This window comes from Pteropus vampyrus, unplaced genomic scaffold (assembly GCF_000151845.1).
Source record: "Pteropus vampyrus isolate Shadow unplaced genomic scaffold, Pvam_2.0 Scaffold147, whole genome shotgun sequence".
Lineage (NCBI taxonomy): Eukaryota > Metazoa > Chordata > Mammalia > Chiroptera > Pteropodidae > Pteropus > Pteropus vampyrus.
This window is the reverse complement of record NW_011888928.1, coordinates 2,152,276-2,172,096: the sequence shown is the minus strand read 5'-3', so window position 1 is coordinate 2,172,096 and position 19,821 is coordinate 2,152,276. Positions and strand designations below refer to the sequence as shown.

Sequence of the window (19,821 nt, the reverse complement as noted above, 5' to 3'; positions counted from 1 at the left end):
CCTTCCTCCAATGATAGGTCCTATGGCAGCGTATACAAAGCTATTCATAAAGAGACGGGTCAGATTGTGGCCATTAAGCAAGTTCCTGTGGAATCCGACCTGCAGGAGATAATCAAAGAGATCTCTATAATGCAGCAATGTGACAGGTAAAGGCGTGTGATGTTACTTTGGAGAGAACATGGTTTTGAATCGACTGTGATTGTTTAGAGTTGCATTGACTTAGATATTTTGCAGAAGGGAGAGTTTAGTGGAATCACCATGCACGTTCTTTTCAGAAAAAAATATGATCAAAAAGTTTGTGTGTTTTAGTAGCTAAACTTATTTCCTCTTCTAAAAGAGTAGCTAAACTTTTATGGTTTGTATTTCTGTATAGTTTTGTTTGGTTTTTTGTTTTGTTTTATTTTTTATTTTTTTTTAGTAAGCCCTTTTCAAAACTAGGAAGAAGAGGCAAAGAGGCAGAGGAAGGTGGTGCTGCCTTTTTTTTTTTTTTGATAATGATCTCTTACTTCCTATTGAGAAAACAGTTCTACAGAGACACTTAAGAACAGATAATTCGAGTGCTTTCGCCTTTAGAACCCTTAGAATATCAGATAGATCTGTAAAAAGAGAATACTTATTTATGTATTATTGTTCATTCCTTCACATTTTTAAAAAATTATTCAAGCCAAGAGTAGTTAAGTATCTTATTTTTGAGGAACTAAGATTTGTCAAATGCTGTAGCAGGAAGTCAAGCCAAGAGGCAACCACAAAAAAGCATGTGGTTTGCTCTGAAATTCTGTGACAACATGGATGGTCACCGTGATGGAGCAGGCTTTCCCAGTAACGTTTAGATTTCAGACAAACACAAACTTAGGGACAATGCCAGTTCTAGGGAGTTGAAAGAATGAGAAAGTATAGCACTTGAGGCTGCATTCATTCTTCTGAGACTCTTTTGATCAGCAGATCAACTCAGTACCTCTTGTTTGTAAAGCTTCAACATTAGGGCTGGTGGGGCTGCCTACTAGGAACTTTGCCCAGGAACCCTTAAGTGATTTCTCCCTGCCTCTCTTTCTTTTATTCTCTATATGTTAGTGGTTACTCTCTCTGAGATAAAACCCCCATATTTCTTGATTGACCAGGGTAAGGTAGCAGTGTTCCTTTTCCTCCATAAGATACTTTATGGAAACTTTCCAGTTGGCAAATCAGGACTTTGCCACTTTTGAGAGACTATGCAAGAGCTGTGTTCCAAACAGGGTGTACAAGTGTTTGTAATTTAAGAAGAGATATTTTGAAGAGCCTGCCCTGTGCTAAGTACTCTAAGGAATACAAAGAAAAACTGGGCCGAGTTCTGGTCCTCTGGGAGTTTGTAGACTGATTGGACAGGCCAAGAAAATCTAGCTGACAATACGAGGTATATAGAACATATTCTAACAGGAAGTACCTGGTAGTGATTGCCTTGCAGAGGCCGTAAATACTACAGACATTTCGGGAAGGGAGAGAAAGTGTGGTGATATGTACCTTAAGAGACTATTCGTCAGTTTCTTTATTAATATTCATTTTGTGCAGTTTTTTTTTCCTGCTGTCCTTGTCATTGGCATGTTTCCTAGAGATAAAGGAACTTTCAGTTCTGAGAGTTAATGAAGCCAAGTTGGTTTTAGCATCTTCATTTATGCAACATTATTTAGCCCTGATAACAATCTAGCCCGTTAAAGCTGGTAGCTCTCAGATGGCAGATTATTTTATTTCAATGAGATGTTTGACTTTTCTTTGACATTCATTGTTTTATATCTCTCTTCAGGCTTGAGACCCCCAATTTTTTCTTTATAATAGATTGTTTTGGGTTTTTTTTCTTATTTCAACGTACATGTGACTTCTTGGAAAAATGAAAATAAAAAGAAGAAAGTAAAATCACTTTTCCCTTTGGAGAAATAATCATTGTTAAATACTACTTGATATACCTATCTTTCCATATATCTTTTTGGAGTTTCACTATGCTTATTATGTGATCTGCACTGTGTGTGTGTGTGAGAACAGGATAACTTTTCATGTTATCAAGTATTTTGTAATGTTTTCCATGGATTCATGTTTTTTTCATTACATGGATATATCATTATTTTTTAACTAAAATTCTTAGTGTTAGACATTTAGATGGTATCTAAATTTTCACTTTTGTAGACAGTACTGTGATGGTAACGCTTTCTTTTTGCATATCAAATTCTTAGGATGAATTGTGGACTTAGAAATGCTGGATTAAAGAACCCACACATTTTTTTTTTCCCACTTTAGTTATTTACTGCCCTCTAGAAAATCGATGCTATTTTACATTCTTATCAGGGGGATGTCCATTTTAACCATAAATATGAATAATTGATCTTTTTAGCAGAGGAATTAATTTTCATGTATTTAACAACGTGAATTAATAGAGATGTTTGAAGTCTCTTCCACTTATTTGTGTTGTTTCTCTCTCCAGCCCTCATGTAGTCAAATATTATGGCAGTTATTTTAAGAACACAGACTTGTGGATCGTAATGGAGTACTGCGGGGCTGGTTCAGTGTCTGATATCATTCGATTACGAAATAAAACGGTAAGTTTACCTTCTAGAATAATACCACTGAGCTGGTCTCTTACACCATTTTCTTTTCTCTGCCAGTTTTTCATGTGCACTCTTCCACTGTCATATCTAGAGAGATGACTGTCAAATTTCCCCTTTTTCATGGTTCTTTTCCCTCCTCTGCTTTTCGATGTCTCTTAAATGTGGCAGTTTTGACACCACCCCAATCCAGTGATATTTACATGCTTTGCTTATTTGTTATTGGGGGAAGAAATGACTATTCAATCTTGATTTGGATTTGGTTTCTTCTCCTACACATAATGTTCACAGATTAACTTCCTCTACACCCTATTAATCAGAGAATACTTTCTGTGAAAGATTATTAGTTGTTACTGTGATTACATGACAGTCACCAGCCACATATAGTCATTGAGTACTTGAAATGTGGGTTGTCTGAATTGAGTATGCTGTAAGTATAAAATACACTCCAAATTTTGAAGAATTAGTACAAAAAAAGGATGTAAAAAATCTTAAATTTTTTATATTGAATCCATATTGGAATGGTAATATTTCAGACAAATATGGTTAAGTAAAATATATTATCAAAATTAATTTAGCTTGTTTATTTTTCTTTTTTAAATATAGCTACTAGAAAATTAAAAGTCGAATTTGTGGCTTATATATATTTCTTTTGGGCAGTCAGCTGATTAGAATATGGAGTCTGCGAGCCAGTGTTGAGCTTTGTTCTCTTTGGCCGCAGAAGTTACCCCAAACTCTAGCTTGCTTCCCTGCCAATAGTGTTTGCTTGGACTTTAGTGAGGGTCTATCATTTATTAGCTCCATGACCTTTGGCACAAATTACTTAATTTGTCTGTGCTTCGGCTTCATTACCTAAAAAATGGTGATGATAATAATAGTACCTACCTCATTCGATTGTTATAGGATTAAATGAGATTACAAAAGTAGTGCCTGGTATAGATTAAATGCTTAGTAATTGTTAGCTGTTTTTAATATTATTAGCATAGTGCTTGGCTCTTAATAGATGCTTATTAAATATTTGTCGATTGATTGATAGTGTTGTAGTTGTTAAACCATGTGTATTCTTACATGCCTTATATTATTGATTTTCATGACACTCTTAAAGACAAGTGATATCCCTATTTAATAGATTGAGAAACTGACCCTAAGAGAAGTTCAATAACTTGCTTGAGTCACACAGCTAGAAAGCAGAGCCAAGAGTAAAGGCTGGGTCTTTATATTCCCAAATCCCATATTTTTTGCACCACAGTATGCTTCCTTCTAAATGTAAGTTGTTTGTCATAAGGGGAACTAAGTGAGAATTTGCTGGTTGATTGAGTTTGTTTAGGACTGGGACTGAGCAGATAGATGGTCTTTGTCAGTTTCCAACATGCTTTTATTTCTTCATCATCATTCAACAAATGTTTTTTTAAGACCCTGCTATTTGTCAGGTGCCTTTCTTGGTGCTAGGGATACAGTAATAAATAGATCTAAGACATCTTTAAGTGTATGGCAGACATTACCTAAATAGGTATACAAATATTGTGTGATAGATCAGATGGTGACAATGCTGCATTATCAATAAGGTAGAATAAAGGGGTAGAGAATGATCTAGGAATGGAGGGAGCTAGGGAAGGCCCCTCTGATTTTCTGATGTGGTAAGATTTGGGCAGAGACAGTGAAGTAAGGAAGTTATATAGATATCTAGATGAAGAGCATTGTAGGCAGGTGAAAAGGCCCAGAAGTGGGAGTGCACTTGGCGTGTTCAGGGGACATCAAGGAAGCCTATGTGGCTGAAACAGGATGAGCAAGATAGAAAACGATAGAAGGTGAAGGTAGCTGGAAACTAGGTCATGTAAGATCTTGGTGAGGACTGGCTTTAATTTTGAGTGACTTAGGAAGCCGTTGGGGTTTTGAGAGATCTGGCTTACATTTTAAAAGGTTCCTTATGGCTTCTGTGTGGAAAATACGTTGTAGAGGGTCAAGGGCTGAAGCAATGAGACCAGTTAGGAAATTATTCAGATAGTTCAAGCAGGACATGATGGTGGCTTGGACCACGTGATTACAGAAGATTTTGAAGATGGAAAAAAACCAAGGATGATCTCAAGGTTTTCAGCCAGAGCAACTGGAAGAATGAAATTGCCTTTCACTGAGAGAGAGAAGACTCCAGAGAGTAGAGTAAGTTAGGCCAGTAATAAGGAGATGGGTAATGTGGTAGTAGAAATAAAGAATTTGAGTTTGACATGTTATTCATTGGAGATGTTGTATAGGAATCTGAAGTTTGGGGAGAGATCTGGGCTGGAAATACAACTTTGGGAGTGGTCAGTATAGTGATGGTATTAGAAGGTGTCAAGTGCTGTTTACAGATTGAATAAGATCTTATATTCTAGGAAAGGAATTTGGATGTAATATTTTTTCTTTTTTGAATGTGCTGATGTAAACTAGTAGAATTTTAACCTCTCTTTTTTTCAGTTAACAGAAGATGAAATAGCTACAATATTACAATCAACGCTTAAGGGACTGGAATACCTTCATTTTATGAGGAAAATACACCGAGATATCAAGGCAGGAAATATTTTGCTAAATACGGAAGGACATGCAAAACTTGCAGATTTTGGGGTAGCAGGTCAACTTACAGTAAGTAAAAATGCTACTTGTACCGATAACTTTCAGCTTTGTTCTGAGAGGGAATTCCTTTTATTTACTTATTTTTAAACTATAATATTTGATTTAATTGTATTAATAAAAAAAAGTATAGGATGCACCAGTAGGTTACCGAAGAGCTAGTAGGTTATTTTAGATCCTTTTCTGGGGTTCAGTTCTCATAGTTTAAGTTTGTTTAACTTTGATAATAATAAAACCTAAAACGAGATATGATAGACTAGAAGTTTAAATTCTGTTGGGCTGCATCACCATATTTATGAAAGGAAGAAAAATGAAATCCAAACTGCTTTCCCGAATGAGCTGTAACAGCTTCTCATTCAGCCTCCAGGTAGCAGTCGGCAGTTACTTTTCTGAAAACACCGTCCTCATTTGCTTCCAGGATACAGCCTCTTGATTCTCGTTCTGCTTCACTGGTGCATAGCAATGAAAAAAAAAACATTTTAAAACAGGAAGTCTAGAATTATCTGATTTTGTAAAATACATAAGTATATGTGAAATATATATAGAAACATCAAAACAGTTCTAGATAGGTATATACGAAAATTTGCAATAAAATTATACATCAAACAATTTTGTCAGGTGGTAGACTATATATATTGTTTAGAGCTGGTATTATGTACATTTTTTTTTTTATATTAAATCTACCTGGAAGATGTTAGTCTGTATCTGGACTTAATATTTTCCATTGATCTAGTTGGGTTAGTATCTACTCAATACTATTAATTTTCAAAAAATTTTTAGTTATCCAAATATCTATTTTTAGTTATAATCCTTGAAAACAACTTTGACTACCACCATTTGAAAACTACTCCAGCAAATTTCAAGTTTCAGAGCAAAGGAAATGACTAAGCAGTAAGTTAGTTCCTGTGTTAATATTTTCTATAAGACTAAGTGAGATCAATTTAAAAATATTACTGCCATTTGCCTCTAATTGGCATAACCTAACTTAAGCCACAGGCATTTCAGAAGGAACAGTTTTTGTTATTGTTGGTTTTTGTTTCATTATTTTCCTTTTACAACAACAAGGCTATATTATATATAATTTTGCAACCTATTTTTTTTTTTTTTTTGCTTCACAATATATCTTATATATTTTTCCCAAGCCAGAAAAATGTATCTACCTCTCTCTTTTGTTTTTAGTGTGGTGTTTTATTGTATGGATATTTATTAACATACTCCCTTTAGATGGTCATTTGGGTTGTTTCCTACTTTTATTTCACCCCTTTATTACAAATATTTCTGCAGCACTTATGTATATATCTTAGGGTGCCTATGCATAAGATACATTTCTAGAAATAGATTTGTATCAGAGGATATGGACATTTGAGTTTACTAAATATTGCCAAATGGCTTACTAAAAAGTTGTACTGATTTATACTCTAGTAACAGTGTACTTCAGTGCATGATTTTCTATGTTGTTATCAACAGTAATTATTAATCTTCTTCATTTTTGTCAATCTTATTTTAGTGTTGTATTGGTTGTTATTTTTTGTGTTTTAACAGCTGATTGAGAACCTTTTGTCTCTAGATTATTCGAATTTCTTTTGCGACTTGCTTGATCATGCCTTGAATGTGGTTTTTATACGAGTTTTGAGTGTGAGTCATTACTTATTGTTGGAAAAGTCTCTCTTTCTCAGTAGTTTTAATTCTCAGTGTCTATCTCTCCCCACTTTCTATTTAGGATACCATGGCCAAGCGAAATACAGTGATAGGAACACCGTTTTGGATGGCTCCAGAAGTGATTCAGGAAATTGGGTACAACTGTGTGGCAGACATCTGGTCATTGGGAATAACTGCCATAGAAATGGCTGAAGGAAAGCCCCCATATGCTGATATCCATCCAATGAGGGTAAGGAAATGGACAGAACACCACTGTAGTGGTTAGTTACTGGTTATCGTTAGAAAGTTAGTTAAACGACTTACTTGGTTAGGTACTAAATGATAAATGTATTAATCGCATATTATTGATGTGTCAGTCTGGACTTCAGATGATAACACTTCCACTAGTTGTAATCACTAATTAATTCATGTGTGGTTTTCCCATCTCCATTCCAGAGGCTATGTCTTGATATCCCTCTGGCAGGACATGGGCCACAGAAATGCTTGGTTTAACTTGTGCAATATGTATAGTTTTTAGTTTAGGTGCTCACATTTTAACACAACATTAACTGGAACTGAGGAGCATTCTCCTTTATACAAGTTAATGGGCTTTCCACTTTATCAGTCTCCACGATTCCTTGTTCACCAAGTATCAGCTGTCAACTTATTATAGTGTTTTCTCTAATGTTTTTCTTAATAGTAGTATTAAGAGGAAGGCACACTATTTTTTGAACTCATCTCACTAATACCCAGCCTGGTGCATTTGTCTTTCCTGCCTGGCCCTTATAGGTATTTACATTTGTAAGTTTTCGTTCATAGAGCCCCAGACTCTTTTCATCTGGTGGCTCTATACTCTCCAACCTCCATCTGCTTCTAGAATGTTAAGGGCCCATAGATTCACTCTCTACTGAAACGCCCTCAGCGTTAAACACACTAAGGGGTTTCCAGGCTTTGCCCACCCCCAGGACCCCTCATCACAGTTCTGTTATAAGGCCTCAACCCTGCCTCCCTCTGGGAATTTGTAGTCTTCTCCATACCTCCCAACTCCAGCTTTTTCTCTTCTCTGATTAATTAGTTCTACTATTGAAAGACTTAACAGTTATTTTTTTTAAGTGTTCATGTGTTCAAAGATAAGCTCTCCTCTTTTGGAGGGGCAGAAGTGGGGAAGGGTGGAAGGATTTACTGGTTGTATTTAAAGAATGTAATTTTGATTTAAAGAGTGTCATTTGAGCTGCTTATTGCAAAGAGCTTTTTTTTAAACTGTGGCTCTTATTGGAAACGTAATAAATAAATAAATAAATAAACAAACAAACAAATAAATAAATAAAACTTAATTAATAAATAAGAGTTTTATTTTTTTTTAACTGCAATGTAGTGAGCCAGTTTTTTTTTCAAGTATGTTGAATTGGCTTGGGTTGGAGGTTAATGAATCCCTTGGGATTTGGGGGACATCTGGGTTTATGATCTTACAGTCATATCTAGTGGTGGTGGCAACCTTTAGGAGGGGAGGGAATTTGACAGCTGAGGGGCTGAGGTTATCTTCAGGATATTGATGCTCTTAGGTTTTGCCTGTTCATTTTGAAAGGCACTATACTGTGGTCAGAAAAAAAAGCTTGATGATATTATGAGGTTCAGGGGACAAGGATATATGTGAAAGAGGGAGAAGGAGGGGGAAGAAGAGGGAGGAGGAGGGAGAAAGTTATTATATGAGGTTCTCTAATTGTCATATTTATTTCTTTGAATACTTAGACTTTTGTTGGATTTTGGATGGGCTTATCGGTAGATAAGAGAAAAATCACTTTATCAAACTTTGACCGTATTTCTAGTCATATTTTTATTGGAGCATCACTTTTATTTTACCAAATCTTTTTTTTTTTTTTTTTTTTAACTAGGCAATCTTCATGATTCCTACCAACCCTCCTCCCACATTTCGAAAGCCAGAACTGTGGTCAGATAACTTCATGGATTTTGTGAAGCAGTGTCTTGTAAAGAGCCCTGAGCAGAGAGCCACAGCCACTCAACTCCTACAGGTATGAATCACCCTGGGATGCTGCCTCTCTCTGTTTCATTTCCATGCCAACCAAAAGATGCTGTTAACCACCTACACAGAGATGGTAAAATGTATAAGACATTCTCTGCCTCTTGGGAGGTTTGAATCTTAACTGAATAGGAAAGACATAGAAAAGAATGTTAAATCACTGAACAAGACAATAATGCAAGAAAATGCAGGGCTCTATGAGATTAAAGAACAGAAATTTACATTTAGTGAGCACCTGCTGTGTGCTGGATGCTTTTCATGTGTTGTATCATTTAATCATCATGTAGACCCTGTGAGGGATGGGTATTATTTCATTTTTATAAGTGAGAAAATGGAGACTGGGAGAGGTTAACTCATTTTGAGATACTGCTGGTAAACAGCAGGGCCGAGATTAGAACCTAGGTCTTTTGATTTCAGAGCAGGAACGCCGTCAATCCTATTCAGTTGTGACAAAGAACTAAGATTAATGGTAGGTGCTGTTGTAGCTCAGGGTGGGAGGAAGCCACTTCAGACTGGAGATGCTAGGAATGCTTTCCTGGAGAAGGTGTGATCTCTGTGCCTGGGTCTTGCAGGATGGTGGGCTTTGGCAGGCAGTATGCTTAGTGGTTAGGAGCTGGGGTTTTGGAGTCAGACTGCTCAGATTTGAATCCTGGCTCCCATTTACAAGCTTGATGACCTTAGGCAAGTAACATAACCTCTCTGTTACTATAGTTTTCTTATTTATAAAATGGAGATAAAATACCTACCTCATCTGTTGTGAAGATTAAGTGATATGTATAACTTTGAACAATGCTTTACACGTATTAAATTATGGATTTGACAAATATTTGCTGTTATTGGGCTAGGCAAATGGTTTTCAACCATTTCAGACCCAGTGCCCCCTTTTTATAACACACATACACACACACACACACACACACACATCTTTTAACACTCTCATTACTCTTCTAGAATGAAACTCATAGATAATAAAATCTATGCCCGTGATTTAAAAGGAATCAGTACAATATCTGTGATCTAATGGAAAAATAAAAAGACAATTTATAATAAAATAACATATCAGACGACATAGAAATACTCCAGCTTTACTCAACTTATAGACACAATGAAGTAGTTAGACACCTGTACCTAGCATCATGAATTTAGATTTAAGAGCAGTAAGAAGAACAGAAACCATTCCATTCATGAAATAGGAAAACGAATAGGTGAACAGTTGCATAAAACTAAATGTTATGTCATAACAGACCAGACTTACTTGCATATGATGAGGAGGGAAATGATCTTAAAGATTTTTCCAAGTGGAGAGAACAAGGAAATATGATATTCTTATAAACAGATCTTATTTCTAAGTGTAATGAGAAATTCTTTTCCTTCCTGGATGGGGAACTGATGAAGTTTTATGGAAGAGATTTCTCTTTTTTGCGATCTCACCACATATTGAGGCATCCTTTCAGTCTCTGTAGTACTTACAAAGACTTTGGAGCCCCTGTCTTTTGGTGGGTGCAGGAGAGAATGGGTTGCAAAGAGAAACACTAGGGACAATATCAGAATAAATTTGGAAAACAACAGGCACCCTCCCCCCCAAAAGAATCTCCATATGTGACTTTTATAGCATAGGTTTCTTGAGTCACAAACATAAACAACAAAAATGTAAGATGGTATTAATATTAAAAACTTTAAGCCATTTTTATAAATGAAATTCAGCAATATCCCTATGTTCCCAATGCAACTTTGCTGATTAAATAGTATTTGGGCCTACATCTGTCACATATTTGTGATCAGTTTTAGTATTTCTGCAGTAACTCCACTTTTGCACTAAAATCCTTTTTACCTAATTATGTGGTTGGAAATTCTATAGAACGTTGAATAGAAAGAATAGAAAGAGTGAGTAAATCATTCAGTGATTCCTAAACAGTGTCTTTATTCCATGTAAGCCTGCACTCCAAAATCACCTCCCAAATTATTACACTTTTTGCTTCTCTTGAAAAAAATTTCAGTATTATTTATTAAAGTGTATGTGTAGACTGAGACATTTGGAAAATGTGCAGAATGTGCCACAGTTCACGTGCCTGGAGCGTTCTCCACCGGCAGGACTGTAGTGTCCCAGTGTCCCCTCCCATGCTGTTCCTGTTCTTCAAACACTGTAACAACCATAAGCTCCCAACCTTACAAAACTTCTCTAGGGAGTGATCCCACCCTGTTGAGAATCTGTAGATTTGGCAGAGAGAAATGGAGGAGACGTTCTCGCCAGGCTGAAAAAGATGGGCAGAGCTCGAAAGTGCATCTGTTCAGTTATAAAGTGAGTGTGGTTTAGCTGTTGTCCGAAGCGCAAAGAGAAAGATTAGATTCACTGATTTCAACCAATGTTATCAAGTTCCTCCTGCGTGCCAGGCACTATTTGGGCAGTCGTGCCATATAAACTATCCCCAGTGTTTGCTACTTTCTTGTTTAAGCACCCATTTGTCAAGAATGCCAAAGGAGTATCGATACTGCGGGACTTAATTAATGAAGCCATGGACGTGAAACTGAAACGCCAAGAAGCCCAGCAGCGGGAGGTGGACCAGGATGATGAAGAAAACTCAGTGAGTGGCCGGCCTGGCTTTGGGCTCAGGCGTTAATGCTGGTTATTTCAGGATTGCAATCCAGGCAGGACTAGTAGATGTTGGTCATCCTGGAGCTGGAGAATCTTCTTGTGTGACCAAGACCTGTCCTGGACCAAGGCTTGCAGGAGGCTTGGTGCAGTTGTGCTTGCTCTTCTCACAGTGCGTCCTAAGACACTTTGAAATTTTGTTTTGCCCCTGTATCTTTTATTCAATTTAAGTTTTTATTCAGGAAAGAGAATCTTCAGATCTGAGACTTGGTTTTTCCAGTGGCCTTTTTGGAGAATCTAGAATTCATACTAAATACATAGATTTTACACTTACAGATGTCCTCACAACCCTGAGATTCCAAGGATGTCTTTTCAATTCCTTAGATCCATGTTGCAAAATCTATTAAGAAAGAGAAAGGGAGAGAGGGTGAGGGTCCTTTAAGGTTAGATATGCTACTCTCAACATGGATAATTTTATAATCTTCTTTGGTTAAATAAGAGTCTCAGTTCTACAGGGTGGGTCTAGGGCCTCAGTAAGTGTCAGATCCAGAAATATTTGCATCAAGATGAGTAATAGTTATTCAGAAAACTCAAAATCTTTTAATCAAATTAGCCCCTATTTGAGATTTTGTCCTTTTACAGGAGGAGGATGAAATGGATTCTGGCACGATGGTTCGAGCAGCAGGTGATGAGATGGGCACTGTCCGAGTAGCCAGCACCATGAGTGATGGAGCCAATACTATGATTGAGCACGATGACACATTGCCATCACAGCTGGGCACCATGGTGATCAATGCAGAGGATGAGGAAGAGGAAGGGACTATGAAAAGTAAGGCTCTGATTAAATATAGTAACTTCTTAGACAGACCATACACATTCCAGAGAAAACAGGTTCACCTGGTCCACACCGGCTCGGTCTCGAGGTGCTCTTCTGTTGCCACAGCTAGAGAGGCAGGCGCTGGAGGGTTGTGGTAAGAGCAGGGCTCAGGGAGCGGGAAGGCTCGCATGTGGCATCAGAGGCAAGAAAGCAGCAGCGATGAGCATGGACTCACTTTCAAACCTGAATGGCCAATCCCTGAGCGAACGTTGTCATTTTTTCCTTCTTTTCCTTGATCGGTGGAAGGCAAGCACATACATTGTTTTGATGCATAATTCAAAGTGTACTGAAATTCTCAGCTATTGACTGTACATATCTTGAGTCTATTTTTATGCTACTCTGTGTGTCTAACCCAGGTTTACCAATACTCAGTCAATCTATTAGGGATGAGTGAACAAACTTAAAGTCCTAGCAAATCCCTTCTAGTTTAAACCCATCTCTGCTGCTTTTCTATCTTGCTGATCCATTTTTGTCTGTGACTGAGTGAGGCCTGACACCTGTGTTGAGCTCCTGTCTGTCACAGAGCGCCATTCTCTCCTCCCCTTTCCCTTCCTCTTACTTTGCATCACAGACCAGCTCACAGAGGAGAGGAGATAGTACAAAATGGTAATCATTGAGTTGTGTAAGTACAGTTTAGCCTAAATTTTGTGTAAGTTTAAAGCATCAAGTCTCTGATTGTTTCATCATCTTTTTTTTTCCTTCCTTTTTTAAAATTTAAAGTTCTTCCTTTAAACCAGGGATTGGCAAACTGTGGTCCACAGCCCAAATCTGGCTCACCACCTGGTTTGGGCAGTAAAGTTTTGTTGGAACACAGCCATCTCCATTCATTTACATATTGTCTAAGACTGCTTTTGTTCTGCAGAGGCAGAGCTGAGAAGTTGTGACTGAAACCATGTGGCTCCCAAAGCCAGGAATTTCTGCCATCTGGTCCTTTATAGGCAGAAAGAGTTCTCCAATCCCTGCGCCAGACCCTCTGCTTTGTGATTGATTAATTTAATAAATTTTTCTTCAGCACTTATTGTATCCCGGGTACCTTGTAGATGCTGAGAATTCAGCAGGGAATGAAGACACAGTCCTCGCTCTGAAGAAACTCATTGTCTAGTGTGGGGGGCAGACCATTAATTACACTTTTGTGCGTGAAATAAGTTCCAAAGTAGAGGTAATCTAGGGTATTGTCAAAGCAGAGTGGGAGAGTCTTTAATTTAGACTGGAGATTACTGAAAAATTCCTGGAGGAAAAAGGCAGGAAGGTTGGCAGTGAGTGGGTGGGTGGAGATGTTCCAGCAGAGGGAGCAGTGCTCACAAATTTCTAGAGGCAGGAGGAAGGCGATGAGTCCAGGGGAACTGCAGCTGGTTTACAGTGGCTGGAATAGGCTGTTCTAGGACTATGCTATGGTTCTTAGCCCCCTCTAATTTTCACCTTTCAGGTCTGTGTATTCATAATCAAGCCATGTTTTTGAAGGAGGAAGGTTTTCTTTTTCTCTTTCTTTTTCTTTTTCTTTTCTTTTTTTTCTTTTTTTTGTTTTGGGACCAAGGCTCATTATCTGTGTTTAGTTTTTCTTTCTTTTTCTTTTGTTTAAGTAGCCGGTATGATTTGTTAGGAAGGTTTGTTTTGCAGTAATGAGCTGCTGATCTCTAGTTCTTTTCATTGACTCTGAGTGCCATATATTCTACTTGTTTTAAAGGCTTTAATAATGCAGATGATTATAATCACTGTGTAATATATCTAGGCTGATCCACTAACATGTGTTGTGCATGCACGTGTTATGGAAAATCTGCCTTTTTTTAAAGAATTAGTTTTGTTCCAAATGTAATTTTCGTATTTCAAGTGCTAATTAATTCAGTGGATTGTTTGTTCAGTTTCTGAGCTTGGATGGTTTTAGCATGTCTAATGAGAAACATGCATCATTTATTATAGTCATGATGAAAAAAAAATTTTAAAGCCTCAATAATCACAGCTAAATGACATGAAATATACTCAGTTCATGGACGGTCTGCTACAGGTCTTATAATTCAGTTTTTAGGTCACAGGTTTGACAGCTTTACCCCTCATTTTGAGATCTTTACTCCTTGTTATTTTAGGAATTTAAACTTTTCATTATGGAAAATCAAAACATATACACAATTGCATAGAATAATATCATAACCTCAATGGACCTATTACCTGGTTTCAAAATCTATTAATTTACTGTCCATCATATTTCATGCCCCCAAAAGAAAATAGCTGAATTAACTTAAAGCAAATCTCAGACATCATATCATTTCTTCAGAATTGATTTTTAAACATTTAAAGGAGACTATTTAACTAAGCCTGGCTCAGATACTATCTGTTGTGTTGGATAATTCACTTTCCTTGTATGGGCCTCAGTGCCCTAATCAGTAAAATTAAAAAATTATTAAGCTTATATATTTTTCTTGTTCTTTACAGCTCTGATAGTCCACACATTTATAAAAATCATATAACTAAATCATATAACAGAAGTTAAATTTGTGAAAATAAGTAGATTTTCATCTAGTGCCTTCTTTGAACTGTGAAATGTTTAATCCTTGAAAATTAAAATTATAACTGTTAACCTTTATAAACTTAATAAGACATATATACCACTGTAATCATTTGCATTAGTTTTGTAGAGTGCAATTTTAGTTTCTAACTTTAAAGAAACTTTCACATGAAAATAGGAAGGCTTTTGCATTCATAATGTATGTTTAGGGTGTCTAGGTTAGAAACTTTTCTGAACTATTTGATATATTTTTTGACAACTGACTATATATATAGATTTTTTAGAAATTTATTTCTTAGAAAAGTTAGACATTTGTCTCTATCATTTACTGTGTTAAAAATTATTATACCAACAGTATTATAGCAATATTAATGCAATATTAAAAAGAAAGAAATTCACCCCCTCATTCCAACAAAGAACTACTGTTCTTAATCATATGCCCATAAAGTTTATATACAGTAACAATTTGTTGAGATACTCTGTTTTCCGATTATTTTTCACTTATAAGCATATGCATTTTTCATGTTGCTGCCTAGTCTTTTGTTATACTTATGGCACTTAACAGTGTTTTTTAATCATTTACCTATTGCCAGGCATTTTGGTTGTTTCTCATTTTTCACTATTATAAATAACTCTGCCAGAAACTATCTTACGTATAAAATGTTTTCTTTTTAGTATTCCCTAGGAAAAATTTCCAGAACTTTGAATAATTTAATGTGTATGTATTGCCATATTGTCTTTCAAAAAGTTTGTACTACCAGTTTGCATCCCACTGTCTATTCTTATCTTACAAATTTTGTTTATCTCTCTGAACATTATAAATGTTTTTATTTTAAGGTATCTTTTAGATTAATTTATTATCTTGAGTTCCTGGGTCTAATTTCTGCTGTTATGTGTCAGCTATTTCTCATGCTGTTAGATTTCTTCTTTTGTTTTGTAATTTTTGTTTGTGAGCTTATCTTTAATAGGAAGTATCTTCTTTTGAGACCTCTTGTGTTCCTTGGTTTGTCTAGGCATCCCTGTTGGGGCCTTAAGGGGTAGTTCTCTCCAGAGCAATCTTTAGATTATTTTGCATTTCCCCAGTATACTTGTGGTCTAGCTAAGGGAATTATATTTCTAGCAGTTGACTCTTTCCATCCCTTACAAGGGCAGAAGCCATTCCCAAACCATGTTCTTGAGCTTGTGGGTAGAGTCCTGGCTCCCATCTTCATGCTGGGAATTGAGTTCTAGCTCCCCTTTTATAGGTGTGTCTTGGCTCCTGTCTTTATCTGTCTTTCAGACTAGTTTCTATGGTTTGGTTTTTCTCAATGGGTCAGTGCTGTGGCTTTCTTTCTTTTGCCATCTGTAGACTTTCCTGTCCTGGTTTTGAATACTACAGTGTTGTTTGTCTGTCTTGTCTTGTCTGTCTGTCTTTCTTTCTTTTCTTCTTTCTTTCTTTCTTTCTTTCTTTCTTTCTTTCTTTCTTTCTTTCTTTCTTTCTTTCTCTCTCTCTCTCTCTCTCTCTCTCTCTCTGTCTCTGTCTCTGTCTCTGTCTCTCTCCCTCTCTCTCTCTCTCTCCCTTCCTCCCCCCTCCCTCCCTCCCTCTCTCTCTCTTTCGTCTTGAATTTGTGTGTGTTTGGAGTAGGTGGGGGAGGCCTCTACTTCTGCAGTACATTCAGTCATCTTGAGCAGTCTACAGTGATATTTCTGTACTCTGTCTTTAAGGAAACAGGTTCAGAGAGCTATTTCCTCATGGTCACATGGCTAGGAAGTGGTAGAGCTGGGTAAGAATTCCAGATTCTATGCTCCCTTCACTCTACTGGACTCCTTTGTTTTGAAAACCTACCCTTACATTGATGTGCTATAGATCCATGGTATAAAACTTACCAAAATTCATGGTAAGACTGGCGCTGGCTTCTGATGAGATTCGAGAGATATCTTTTTTTGTTTGTTTTTTGAAACAATTATTATATATAAATTATTTATTTATTATCCTCAGGAGGATTGACATTATAACTGTTGATAATAATCATTAATGATTGGGCATTTAATATATATCAGGTACTGTGCTTAATCCTTTATAAGCATTTCATGTATTTTAATCATTGCAGCTCTGCTGTGTGATAAATATAGCCACCCACATTTTACAGCAGCAGAGACTGATTTGCTAAGAGGTTAAGTTACGTACTTATGATTACATAGTGAGTCATGGGAGAGCCAAGACTTGATGCCAAAGTTTAATTTTAAAGCTCATGCCCTTATTTACTGTATTATACTACTTTTCAGCAGAGCCTCTTTTAAGTTGTTGAGGGGCAGGACTAAGGCTCATGTTACAGGTCATATGTTCACAAGGCTCAGCCTGCAGTAATATAACTCTCCTTGCTGATTGTTTGCATAAGTAGCTACTTTACGTGATTCCCCAGGATTTCTAGAAGCAAGGGACAGGTAATTTCCAAAGATGGCCTGCCTCTGTTGATAGGCTAATGATGTTACTTCTGAGGGAGCATGCTTTGGTTGTGTATATCTGAACCTACAGTAAAGAAAGAATCAGATTGCAGTTGGAGGAAAGAGATTAGAGTGGAGTGAGATTTGATTGCTTCATGAGACATCTCCAGAACACCTGTAAGAACCATGGAGGTAAACCATGGCCCACATTGCTTTGGAAACCCATGTCTGGATAAAAATACCAGTTTGGGGATTTTGGAAGCCTTCTTCTGTGTGTCTACATAAACGGTTTTTTTGTTGTTGTTTTTTGTTTGATTTTTTGTTTTTGTTTTTTTTATGCAGGGAAGGCAGGGAGATAAGGCTACAGAAGAACTTTGTTTGCCCCCAAGAATAGAAGGACATATTCCTCAACTGACATAAGTTCTATGCCAAGGTTAGGATCAGTATACTTCCTCTGGCCAGCAGAGGGAGCTCTGTATTAGGTTATGAGTTAAAATGGTGTTTCCATTTGTGTTCACAAATCCACTTTCTATGGTAGGCTTCTTTCTAGATCTAGATTATTTATTTATTTAAAAATCTATTTTAAGAAATCATAGCAACACCAGAGCAATGTCTTTATTTGCTTAAGTAGGAGATTAGATACCTCATACTTGGTAAAGTTCAAAAAAGACTGGTCAGCTAAAACGTCTCAAAATAGTTTAAACTTTTCCTCCCTCTTCCCAGATGTTTTGGTAGACCTTAACTAGAATTGATGTGCTCTTTCTGCATCATAGTACCATGCATATAGTTTTGAAACTACAATCAGCTAAAATGGCCCAAAGTAATTGAATAAATTTAAAAAATAAAACTTGAAATTCTTATGCAGAACTGACTTGGGGAAAGTTATTGTAAGTATCAAAATAAATATTAATAATGACAATTTATAGCTTTTGTTGCCTAACCTCTTTGGTTTTCATGTAATTCATTTCTATGTTGACCACACAAGAGTCTAATGCTTTCTTTGGAAATAGCCTTTCCCTTTTTTTCTTTTTGTCTTTTCGTTACTGATTTACAGTAGCTCTTTATATGTGGATACTAATTTTTTGTCAGTTATAAGCATTGTAAATATTTTCTCCTAACTTATGACTTGTATTTTTAATTTTGCAGGTTTTTTCCTTAGAAATAGTAACTTTCATTTTTGTAAAGTCACAGTCATCTGAATTTTCTGATACAGTATACTTTTTGTGTCTTCTTTAAGATATTCTTTACTACCCAGATGTCTGAAAAATAGTCTCATTTTTTTTTCTGAAAGTTATAAAAGGCTTTCTTTAATATATCAAAAATTTGTTTTTGTTTATAATATAAGCCGTAGTCATCTAATTTGACTTTTCTATCTGTAAGACTTGCTTTCTCCTTCCATTCAGTTTTGGTTCTGTTATCTTCTCAGGCCTTCCTAGCCATCTCTCTAAAGTACATTTCCCTTTTCCCTCTTATTTTTCTTTCAACACAGATTGCTGCTTGCAATGTATATCATTATTCTTCCATATACATTTTAGCATCAGTGTATCAAATTTTGTAAAATACCACTGGGATTTTGACTGAATTGCATTGAGTACATTTTAGGCAGAATGGCCATCTTTGTGATATTCTTCCTATTCATGAACATGGTTTATCTTTTCGTCTGTTCGGATTATTTCTTCCATCTCTAGATAACTTTATAATTTTATCTGCAAAGATCTTCATCTTTTTGTTAAATTTATTTTTATGGATTATTTTGTTTGTTTTAATAGGTTTTCTGGAGGCTTATTTTAATGAAGACAGTCTTATTTTCTGTGAGTTACAGTCTGAGTTTTTCCTTTTGATCTTGGTGCTTATATAGTTTTTGGTCTTACTAACCTCCAATACAGTGTTGACTAATAGAGGTGATAGTGGGCATTCTTGTCTTAGTCCTCACCTTAAAGAAAATTCTTTTAATGTTTTGCTATCTAGTCTGATTTTGCAGTAGGACTTGGTATAGACTCATTGTCAGGTTAAAGACACTTATCTATTTCTAATTTAAGAAATTTCATTTTTAAATTAAAATTGGTGTTAAATTTTATTATTTTTTTTAGTTGAATACTTAGCCATTTAATTTTCCTGCTTACTAATGTGTTAACATCGTGATAGTTCCTCTAAGTTCTGTTTTAGCTGCATCCCTTAAGTTTCATACATGGTACATTGCGAATCTTTTTCCCCCAGCTTTGTGGTGCTTTGTGCTTTTTACATATCTCTTTTTTAACCCATGAATTATTCATAAGTGCTTTTTTAAAAAAAAACATTTTTTTAATTGAAGAAATGATTTAAATCCCCCCCCCATCTACTTCCCTCCTCCTCACTCTCCCCTTCCCTCTAATAACCACTAGTCCATTGTCATGTCCATGAGTCTCTGTTTGTTTGTCATGTTCATTTGTTGCTTTTAGGTTTATATCCCACGTATAAGTGATATCATGTGATTTTCAACTTTTTCTGTCTGGCTTATTTCACTTAGTATAATTATTTCAAGGTCCATCCATGTTGTTGCAAATAGCAGTATTTCATCTCGCCTTATGGCTGAGTAATATT

At 36.2% G+C, this 19,821-nt stretch overlaps 1 protein-coding gene across 2 annotated transcripts in view; it reads left to right on the top strand.

Annotated features, from left to right (window-relative positions):
• Positions 1-19,821, top strand: part of STK4 (serine/threonine kinase 4) — an 86,325-nt gene that overhangs the window by 10,946 nt on the left and 55,558 nt on the right. For both annotated transcript variants that reach the window (XM_011369353.2, XM_011369354.2), the window contains 7 exons: positions 18-146; positions 2,450-2,564; positions 5,022-5,186; positions 6,895-7,062; positions 8,705-8,842; positions 11,304-11,432; positions 12,083-12,269. In XM_011369353.2, coding sequence (XP_011367655.1) covers positions 18-146; positions 2,450-2,564; positions 5,022-5,186; positions 6,895-7,062; positions 8,705-8,842; positions 11,304-11,432; positions 12,083-12,269 — 1,031 coding nt within the window. The remainder of the gene's footprint in view (positions 1-17; positions 147-2,449; positions 2,565-5,021; positions 5,187-6,894; positions 7,063-8,704; positions 8,843-11,303; positions 11,433-12,082; positions 12,270-19,821) is intronic.